At 40.6% G+C, this 11,121-nt stretch overlaps 1 protein-coding gene across 2 annotated transcripts in view; it reads left to right on the plus strand.

Moving 5' to 3' along the window:
- The window catches only part of Casc4 (cancer susceptibility 4), a 68,388-nt gene that overhangs the window by 41,401 nt on the left and 15,866 nt on the right, over positions 1-11,121 (plus strand). For both annotated transcript variants that reach the window (XM_021193861.2, XM_021193859.1), the window contains exons 7-8: positions 1,898-1,996; positions 2,921-3,091. In XM_021193861.2, the coding sequence (XP_021049520.1) occupies positions 1,898-1,996; positions 2,921-3,091 (270 nt within the window). The remainder of the gene's footprint in view (positions 1-1,897; positions 1,997-2,920; positions 3,092-11,121) is intronic.

An 11,121-nucleotide genomic window follows, 5' to 3' on the forward strand; every position in this document is an offset into this window, starting at 1 on the left:
TCTTCAGATACTCCAGAAGAGGGAGTCAGATCTCGTTAAGGATGGTTGTGAGCCACCATGTGGTTGCTGGGATTTGAACTCTGCACCTTTGGAAGAGCAGTCAGTGCTCTTACCCACTGAGCCATCTCACCAGCACCCCTTTATTTCCATCTTAAAGCCTGATGCTCTTTTTGAACATCTGAACAGTGGCTTCTGTCACGATTCCACATGTTCATATTAGCCTCCTATGTTGTTGTAGAAGAAGGGAAAGAGAGGTTATATATGATTGGAATGTATTTGATGGCCCAAATAAGAAGTGACTTATTCAATCCAGGCATGGTGGCCCATGACTTTAATCCTAGCACTCAGGAGGCAGAGGCAGGCAGATCTCTGGAGTTTACAGAGTGAGTTCCAGGATAGCCAGGGCTGTCTCAAAAAAATAAAAAAATAAAAAAGAATATTTACTACTCTTGCAAAGGACCCAGGTTCAGATCCCAACATCCATGTGGCAGCTCACAACCATCTGCAAGTCTAGTTCCAGGGAACTGACCCCTCTTCTAAACTCCACAGACTTCAGCATGCATGAGGTGCACATGCATACACTCAGGCGTGTACACGTGCACACACATATACACAAAAACTAAAATAAATGTTTAAGACATAGAAAGTAAATGTTCCAGAGCCGAACGGAGTGGTTCATGCCTGTAATCTCAGCATGAGGACAATAGGTACAGCCATGTTTGAGGCCAGCTTGGGCTAAACACTGAATTTCAAGCCCACACAAGCTACTAAATAAAACTGGTATGTAGCTGTTCTAAACATATATTAAAACATATGTAGCTGGCCTTTGCTACTTTGTGGGTTTTTCCCCTTTATCCCTCTAGTTTTACCAACTATCACTAGATAGGAGGTGGGGGGGGGAGGGAGGGGAGCGGAGGGGAGGGGAGAGGAGAGGGAGGAGGGGAGAGAGAGAGAGAGAGAGAGAGAGAGAGAGAGAGAGAGAGAGAGAGAGAGAGAATCCCTGAATCTTTTTCTTTCCTTTTGTCTCTTTGAGAACGACTACTAACAAACTGCAACCAACCCTCCTGAACAACCACCACCCACACCTGTCAAGGCTCTAGCATTTATATACCTTCTGAAAAGTTCCCAGAATTCCAAACATCACACAATCTCAGGAACTTTCTGCAGCTGGCAAAACCATGCATCTGCTAGTGTATGAAGCAAATCATAGTCAGCTGCTGTGGACAGTCTGAAGCACCCCCATATCCCTACACCTGAGATTAAAACAAAAACATATTCTTATAATGTTTCTATATTTTTTAAAGAGATCAAAATTCCAGAATTGTCACAATAGTTATGATTTGTTTTGTTATTTTAAATTGAGGGTTCAGCAATGGACTCAGTGGGTAAAAGCACCTGCCATCAAACCTGATGGTCTTAGTTAAATTCCCATGACCCACCTTGTGGTATCCTGCTCACCTGCTTCCAACACACTCATCTACACAATAAGTAAATACAAATGTCATAAAAAATGGTGAGCAACTGAGAGTACTCTATTCTTAATCACCTAATCAGCAAGTACTAATTTTTGCTTGCAGTTATTTATATAAAAGGATCTCATGGTTGTAAGTCATTATATTTGAAGAGATTAACTTGCTTGTTAATTCATAAACTCTTTGCTTAAGTGCCTGTTTTGTGCCAGGAACTGTTTGATTATGATAGCCAGCAAGACAGAATAGATAGTACAATGTATAATTTAATAATCATACAAGAATTTTTAATATGACAAGGATAAAGATTACAAAGTTAGGATACACATAATTAGTATTTCTGCAGTGTAAATTGATTCATAGTGTTTGTTTTTTAGAAATCACAGTATTTTCAATGGGAATAATGTGGATCTATTTTTTTCTTATAGCTTTAAAGAAGCCCCCTGTGTTAGCTTCTCAACATGAAAATCATCAGACAATCTCCCATCTTCCAACTGGACAGCCTCTCTCACCAAACATGGCTCCAGGTATCAAGTCTCACTTAGCATTCCATGAGAGCCAACTTATTGTTCAAGTGTTACTATAGAGTAAGTAGAACATGCCACTTAGCAGCGTAGAGAAATAGCATGCACACACAAAAGATGTGGAGATGGCTGGCTGAGGAACTTTCTGGTTTCCAAATGTTTACCCATTTAGAGTCCAGTGGGCTCAGGATGTAGCGTAGTAATAGAGCGGTCCTCTAGCTTGTATAAAACCGTAGTGTCTCTTCTCAAGTGGAAAAAATAAAGCCAAGATATTGGTGAGATAAAAGACACAGTGATGAAAAAGTTAGAAAATGCCAGCTGTGAGTCATTGCATAGCTGAAGATGACAGATAGTAAACATGCCAAACCCTGGTAGAGCTTAGAGATCTCTAACACTGTTTGGAGTTTGGAAGAGAAGAAGTGAGTGTCAGTTCTCCTGTGTAGACACCTAAGACAAAGGAAGTTGGACAAGCTTGTAGTCAGTGGTGGAGATACTTAGCTACATATGGAGTGTCTTTCATAAAACAGAGTAAAGCTTAGTAACAAGCCAGCTCTATTACCTCCCACTGTCAGATGGCCATGAGCTTTTGCTTTTCTTAGGCAGGTTATATGCAATTGTTCTGTTAAAGAATTACATTCTTGGGTTGGAGATTTAGTTCAGTGGGGTGCTTGCTTAGTAAGTGTAAGGCCCTGGATTTGGTACTTGATGACAAGAAGGGTTGGAAGTTGTATTCTTAGCCAGGTGGTGATGGCAGCACAGGCCTTTAATTTTAGCGCTTAGGAGGAAGAGGCAGGTGGATCTCTGAGTTTGAGGTCAGCATGGCCTATACTCAGTTTTAGGATAGCCAGGACTACACATAGGAACCCTGTCTCAAAAGAAAAAAGAAAAAAAAACCAAAAACGTTCTTATTTCGATTTTATACTGCAGGTTCACATCTAAACCAGAATGAAAATCCCAGTACTTCAAAACAGAACCCTTCAAATCCTCTTCAGCACATAATTCCAGGCCCAAACTTGGATCGGGAACCCAGAATTCAAACAGACACGCTAAAGCAGGCCACCAGGGACAGAGCCAATGATTTCCACAAGTTGAAGCAAAGTAAGGATCAGTTGAATACTATGAATACTATGCCAACAGGAGTTCTTTAAATATATTTCTGTGTGAGACTGAATTGTGATTTCATTGTTATGCTCTAACAGATGTGTAAAGAGAAAGTATAGTTCTGTTACAATTTAAAAGAAAATCATTTTTAAATGAACAGAAAATGGTCTAAAACTGTAAAAGGTTATCATAGTAACCTTGTTAATACATTTCAGGTGAGTTGATTTCTAAAAAAAAATGCTTAGTTCTTTCTTAGGCATTGAAACTTTTTTGGAGAAATAGAATAGATACAGTTTGCGAGTCTAATGACAGAAACTTTGATTAGGAGGGTGGAAAGTAGTTTTGAAAAGTAGACGGTTGAGGGAGAAGCGCCTGGTGAGGCTGCTGTAGTGGGAGGGAGGCCCTGTGTGCTTCCTCCTCCCCCCTTTCCAGTTTTCTCTGCCTCACATGGGTGTGAACACTCAGAGCACTGTGGAATGAAGTTTGTTGTTTAGTTACTTCAGAGACACTGATTCTGGTAAGTTAACGTCGCTGAATCTGTGTAATGGGATCTGTAAGGAAAACCTGTGGTGGCAGAGAGAATTTGCTGTTGGCACTGTCCCTTAGTCAGCTCCTTAAACTGCTTTCCATTCCATTTTCTCCTAATGGCTTCTTCTCTCCTTCAGTTCTAAGCAGACAGAATGTTCAGAAGTTCCAGTAGGGCAGCAACTGTCCCAGAGACATGGTACTGTTTGCACACAGGTTGATTATAGCTTGAGAATTGGACAGCATATTTCATTTATTCAAATATTTCTATTGTTTTCTAGCAGTTACTTATATACATGTACATATGGATATATAATTTGGTCATTAATTGGCTTTCCTTCCATGATATTTTAAAGTGTATTTGTGCACCTTGATTAAAATGCTACATAAATAATGTTTTACTTGTAAGAATGTAGCTAACTTTTTAAAATGTTGGGAAATTTTTTTTTTCTAAAGTCCCACTGTGGAATTGGCTTGCGTGCTAGTTACCTGTTTCATTGCTGTAACAAAACACCTGAGGAGAACAATTTAAGGAAGGGTGTGTTTATTTTGGATCACAGTACAGCCCATCTAGTAGGGGAAGGTATGTCAGCAGGAATTTGAGGCAGCTGACACAGTCCTCCTCAGGTAAGACACAGTGCTGAGAGTGCTCAGCTCACTTTCTCCTTTGTGTTCAGTCTGGGATCTCAGCCCACCCACAGTTAGAGTGCATCTGGCAACTTAAATTAGCCTAATCTGGGTATCTTTCACCTACAGGCCAGAGGCTAGCTTCTTCAATGAGTCTAGGTCTTATCCAGTTGGCAGTAAGCATCACAGACCGAAAAACTCTCAACAAGGACTGGGAACATTAAACAAGAGGTTTAAATGAATTGTGCCTAGTGGCTCACACCTATAGTCTTTGGCACTTTGAAGACTGAGACAGGGGGATCACAAATTTGAAGCCAACCAGGGTTAGTTCAAGACCAGCCTGGACTGTATAGTGAAACCTTGTCTCACACAAAAAGGGTGTGTTGGGGGGGTGGTGTCCTGAGGATGCATCTCAGTTGATAGAGTGTTTGCCTGTCGTGAATGAAGCCCTGGACTGAAGTGATAGTGCACACTTGTAATCCCAGTCTTTTGGAGGTAGAAGCAGGAGTATGAGTTCAAGGTCATCCTTGGTACATGTTGTGTTTGGGGTATATGCAATTCTTTAAAAAAACAAGAAAGAAAAAGAAAAGAAAAATACTAATATAGGGCTGGTAAGATGGCTCAGCGAGGCAAGGCGCTTGCTGACAGTGATGTTCCGAGTTCAATCTCCAGGACCAACAGAGTAGAAGAAAAAGAGACAAGTGGCTTTTGCAAACTTTCCTTTGACCTCCACATGCATGTGCAACATCACACATGCACGCAGGCACATGTGTATACACACACAAGTGCTTAAAAAGCAGTTTGTAATTATAATGAAGCTCTTACTTTGTCACCTAGGTTCTCTTACAGCACTGATGCTACAGAATTTTTTTGCTAGTATTGATTTATATTTTAATATACATAGATTACTTTGTTGGTACAGAATGTCTGTAAATAATGCTGGGAAATTACTCTCTATAAGTTATTTTGGAAGGACCCCTTCTGAGCCTTAAATTATTTTCCATGTATCATTAATGAATATGAAGAACTGAAATTGGTGCATGTATGCTTTCTTTTAACGAGAAGTTGTATGTGTTTTGCCTACATGTATGTATATATACCGTGTAGGAGACAGTGTTGGGCCTCCTAGAACTGGAGTTACAGGCAATCGTGAGTCACTATTTGGGTACTGAGAGCTGAGTCTTGTTCTCTGCAAGACTAGCAAGTGTTCTAAACCACTGAATGTCTCTCCAACCCCCAAAGTACTGTTTTAAAATTCATTTCAATTGACATTATTTGTTTTATGCCCTTTGTAGGGTAATGGGAACAAGGTCTTGCTCTGTAGCCCAGGATCACCTAGAACTTGTAGACTTCACCCACTCAGCTTCTTAAGCGTTGATGTTACAGGCATACACTACTACACCAGCTCTCTTACACACCTTTTGATTTTATTTTTAATTTTATTGTATGTGTTTGGGTGTTTTGTCTGCATGTATGTCTTTGTACCACCTATGTGCATGGTGTTTGTGGAAACCAGAAGAAGGTATCAGATTCATGGAATAGGAGTTATAGGCAGTTGTGAACCACCATGTTGGTACTAGGAATCAAACCCAGGTCCTCTGGAAAAGTGGCTATTGTAAGGCTGAGCCATCTCTCCAATAATTTTATATTTGTCATTAAAATTAAAATAATGCACACAAAATAATATACATTCTTTGTATGTGTGCATCTGTTTCTATATACTTATATCAGATCTTTTAGAAAAATTCAATTACTAGTCTTTAATAAATGACTTTAAAAATGTTTATCCAACTCTAGTGCCTTTCCTAGTAGAGGGCTTTATTTATTTATGTATTTTCTTTAAATTTTTAAATTTATGTGTATTTTGGGAGTGAAGCATGTACAGGTCTCCACAGAGACAAGAAGTGGACTCTGGGTTCCCTGAAACTAGATTTACAGACAGTTGTGAGCCCACATAGTGCTGGGAGTTAAATTCTCATCCTCTGGAAGAACCCTGATCCCATTGTCATTTCTCTGTTCTCTCCTTAGAGCCCTGGAAACCACCAGTCTGCTCTTACAGATGTTTCATAAAATATGTGGCCTTAAACCAAATGTAGTTGTACACTCTGATGAGCTCAGCATCTGAGGGTAAAGGTCGGAGGGTGCAAGGTTCAAGCTGCACTGTAGTTCCAGGCTTCTTACAGGCTTCAGCTCTGAGAGTGGCGTAGAGTATATTACTATTTTATTCCTTTATAATCAGTGTATGGATGCATTTGCTTATTCAACTATTGATGAGCACTTGACTTATTTCTCCTTTTTGAGTATTTTAAGGAGTACTGCCATGAAGATTCAGGCACAGATTTCTTGCTAACACCTGTCTAAAACTTTTTGGATATGTACCTAGATGTGGAATTGCTGAGTCACACAATAATTCTATGTTTAGCTTTTTGAGGAACTGCCAGGCTGTTTTCCATAACAGCTGCACCATTTTATTAATACATTCCTTCCCAAAATATGGAAGAGTTCCAAGGCAGGGGATGTGACTCAGTGGGTAGAATGCTTGCCTAGCCGTCAGGAACCCCTGCACTGTCTCCGAGTACCAGCACTACATAAGAACAGACGTGTGTGACCTCAGCTTCCATAGTGAGTCTGAGACCAGCCGGGCTACCCTGTCTTGTTTTGTTTTTTGTTTTTGTTTGTTTGTTTGTTTTTATTGTTGTTTTTCAAGACAGGGTTTCTCTGTGTAGCCCTGGCTGTCCTGGAACTCACTTTGTAGACAAACCTGGCCTCAAACTCGGAAATCTACCTGCCTCTGCCTCCCGAGTGCTGGGATTAAAGGTGTGCGCCACCATGCCCGGCTTGTTTGTTTTTTAATGTTGCAGCTTCTCCACCCCGACAGCAATGCTTACTTTTTTCCATCCGCTGGCTTTATCTCTTTGTGCTGCCAACCTACTGGATGTGATGGGGTATTTCATTTCTCATTCTCTGTGTTTTTCAGTGCTGGGAGTCAGACCCAGGCCTTGCACTGGCATCCTTCAGTCCTTTTGGTTTTGATTTGTATCTCTAAAGACTAAGCTCCTTTTGGTGTTCTATTTGGATATACTCTGGGGAGAAATGTCCATTTAAAAAGTCCTTAGCCCAGTTTTAAAATTGGATTTGTTAATTTGTAAGAGTTTCTTATATATTGGGGATACTCTATTATTTTTCTGTTTTTATTGGATGCTAGAGCCACTGAGTGTGTGTGTGTGTGTGTGTGTGTGTGTGTGTGTTGAGACAGGGTTTCTTTATATAGTCCTCACTGTCCTGCTGGAACTTATTCTGCAGATCAGGATGGCCTTGAACTCAGAGATGCACTTTTGTCTACCTCCTGAGTGCTGGGATTAAAGGCATGGGCCACCAACATACAACTTTTTTCTGAATTCTGGGGGCTGCTTTCTTACTATCCCTCCAATTTCAAACCCTAGCATCACAAAAGGAGATGTGGGGGAGGGAAAGACTCCATTGAATATTCTTAGCATCCTTAACCAAAAATCGATTGATCACCAATGTATAGGTTTAATTCTGAATTCTGAATTATGTTCTGTGGTATACATGTCTGTCCTTAATGTCAAGATCAGACTGTTATGATTATCATAATTCATCAAAGTATACACACACACACACACACACACACATATATATATATATATATATATATATATATACATACACACACATACATGTTTGTGCACACGTGTATATGTCAGAGATTATCTTCTGTAATTGTTCTCCCTTATTTTCTGAGACCAGGTCTCTCTCTCACTGAACCTGGAGCTCACTCCTGTGGCACAACTGGATGACCAGTTAACTAACCCCAGGCCCTGTCCCCTCTCCTCAACATTGTCTAGGAATGTGTCTCCTTGCCCAGATTTTCTGTTTCTTTTTAATTTGGGCTCTAGGGATCACTTTGGGTTCTTGTGGTTATGCAACAAGCATCTTCCCTGGTGAACTGAATTCCTAGCCCCGGCACTGAATTGCATTGACTGTAGACCCCATCTGAGAGTATTGCCATCTTCACAGTAATCATGCCTTTTCATTTATTTACATCATCTTTAATTTCTTTCAGCAGTGTTTGTATACAAATTTTGTGCTACCTCTGTTTATCCCTTACTATCTATTCTGCATATGTTAGTATTAATTTTCATATCCTTCAGTGCTTGCACTTAGAACCAGTGCGGTTTTATGTGTCTGTTTTGTCTTTTGCTGCTTTGCTGAATTTGATGCAAAAGGTTTTTATGTTTTTGTTTGGAGAAATTCACTTCTTCATTTTGTTGTTGTTTGTTTGGGAGGTTTGTTTTGTTTTTCTGTTTTGTCTTCTAGTTTTTTTTATTTTTTAAAGATTCATTTATAGCCAGGTGGTGGTGGCACACACCTTTAATCCCAGCACTCGGGAGGCAGAGGCAGGTGGATTTCTGAGTTCGAGGCCAGCCTGGTTTACAAAGTGAGTTCCAGGACAGCCAGGGCTATACAGAGAAACCCTGCCTTGAAAANCNAAAAAAAAAAAAAAAAAAAAAAAATTCATTTACTTTATGTGTGTACATGTGCATGTACCATATAAATGTAACTTATATACCATATAAATGTAACTGCCCATGGATTCCAGAAGAGGGTGTTAGAGCCCCTGAAACTGGAGTTACAGGCATTGTAAGTTGCCTGAGTAGATGCTGGCAACAGAACCTCTCAAGTAGATACATTGCAGAACAGGTCCTCTCCACAAGTATCAAGTGCTCTAAACCACTGAGACATTTCAGCTCCTCATTGTAGATGTTGGAGATATTGTTGCTGTGTAGCTTTGATTAACTTGAATACAAATCAGTCCCTAAGCCTCCTGCCATTAGAATTAGAAGCATCAGCCACAATATGCAACATTTGAACACATTTTTACATTTTTTTATTTAGTGTGTATATGTGTACATATGTGTGCCTCAGTTTGTATATGAGGGTCAGAAGCCAGTTCTCTTCTTCCAAGGATTGAATTGTCAAATGGGGTGCGAAGTTCCTTTACCCATTGAACCATCTTCTTATTGCCCTAGAATGGTTTTCTTTTCTTTTTCTTTTTTCTTTTTTTTTTTTTTTTGTTTTTCGAGACAGGGTTTCTCTGTGTAGCTCTGGCTGACCTGGAACTCACTTTCACTTTGTAGACCAGGCTGGCCTCGAACTCAGAAATCCGCCTGCCTCTGCTTCCCGAGTGCTGGGATTAAAGGCATGCGCCACTCCAGGCTAGAATGGTTTTCTGTTTGTGTTTGTTTTGTTTTGAGACAAAATCTCTTCCCCAAGCTGGATTAGAATTCCTCACTAGCTGCAAGGCCCTTGACCTTCAGATTCTCCTTCCTCTCCCTCCTCTTCCTCAGTGCTGGGTTTTATCACAGCTGTGCATTGTCATACTTGGATGATTGTCCTTTTTTCTCCCCTTTTAAGTTTATCATGATTCTCTTTGTCTCTAACCCTACATCTGCTTATTTCCCCATTCTTAATAAATTTCATTTTGCCTTGGAAATTGTTAGTAACACTTAACTTATTTTGCATCTAGAGTAGGAGAGGGTTTATTCCACCTAACAGCTTACAAGTCCTTCATAAAGGGAAGGAAGTCAGAACACAACTAGAACAGAAGCCATGGAGGCGTGCTGCTTACTGGCTTATTCTCTCCAGCTTTCTCAGCCTAGCCTGTTTTCTCAGACACCCCAGGACCACTTGCCCACGATTGGCACTATTCACAGCGGGCTGGGTCTTTCCAAGAAAATCCTTTTTATTCAATGGAGGCATTTTATCAGTGTGTCTCACCTTTCCTAGCTAACTGTCAAGTTGGCAAAGAGCGGCCAGGAAGGGGATAGTACTTGTGGTCTAATAGTCAAATTAAACTATCTCACTTAAAGCTTTTTATTTTTTTATTTTATTTTATTTTATTTTGAACCATGGGTAGTGGCACACACCTTTAATCCCAGCAGAGGCAGGCGGATTTCTGAGTTGGAGGCCAGCCTGGTCTACAAAGTGAGTTCCAGGACAGCCAAGACTAGAAACCCTGTCTTGAAACAACCAAGAAAAAAAAAAAAAAAAGACACCGTGTCCTTATAGACATCCTCCACCTCTTCTTACATTCTTTTTTTCCCCCATTTTCCACAATAATTCCAGAGCTGTGAGAGGATGAGGTTTGATATACATTGCCCCATTTAGGGTTAGACATTCTGCAGTCTTATTCTCTGTGCCTTGACCAATCGTGAGTATCTGTGTTCATCATGATCTCGTAGGATATAACGTTTCACTGATGAGGGCTGAGAGACGGATCTTCTACCTATATAATGATAAGCCACTGGGAATTGGTCCAACACTATGTCTGTTTTGGAGAATAATGTTTTTTCCTGTCAGGCCTATGACCTGTGCAGCCACAGGTTCTTGTCCCCAGTAATAGTGCCAGGTATGGGTTTCATTTTGTGGAACAGGCCTTATATCCGATCAGAAAATAGTTACTTCCATGATGTTGATGACACTGCTCCTCGTGTGGGCTTGTCTTGCTAGACCATTCCTTATGGTAGCTCTCAGGGTTCACGACTGAATAAGACTGATGATCACAGGGTTCCCAGCTGGATGAGACTAACGGTGACTTGTCTTCTCCAGTATTGTGAATAGCACCTTCCTGCTCTGTGAAAGCTAGCCCGTAGGGATAAACCTTCCACATCTCGCTCAGACTGCTATGAGGATTGCAGGTCTTGACTTATACCTTAGTCACGTGCATGTTAAAGCTTGGGACTCTGCTCTTCCAAAGTTCCGGAGTTCAAATCCCAGCAACCACATGGTGGCTCATAACCATCCGTAACAAGATCTGACTCCCTCTTCTGGAGTGTCTGAAGACAGCTACAGTG

This window comes from Mus pahari, chromosome 3 (assembly GCF_900095145.1).
Source record: "Mus pahari chromosome 3, PAHARI_EIJ_v1.1, whole genome shotgun sequence".
NCBI classification, from domain to species: Eukaryota; Metazoa; Chordata; class Mammalia; order Rodentia; family Muridae; genus Mus; species Mus pahari.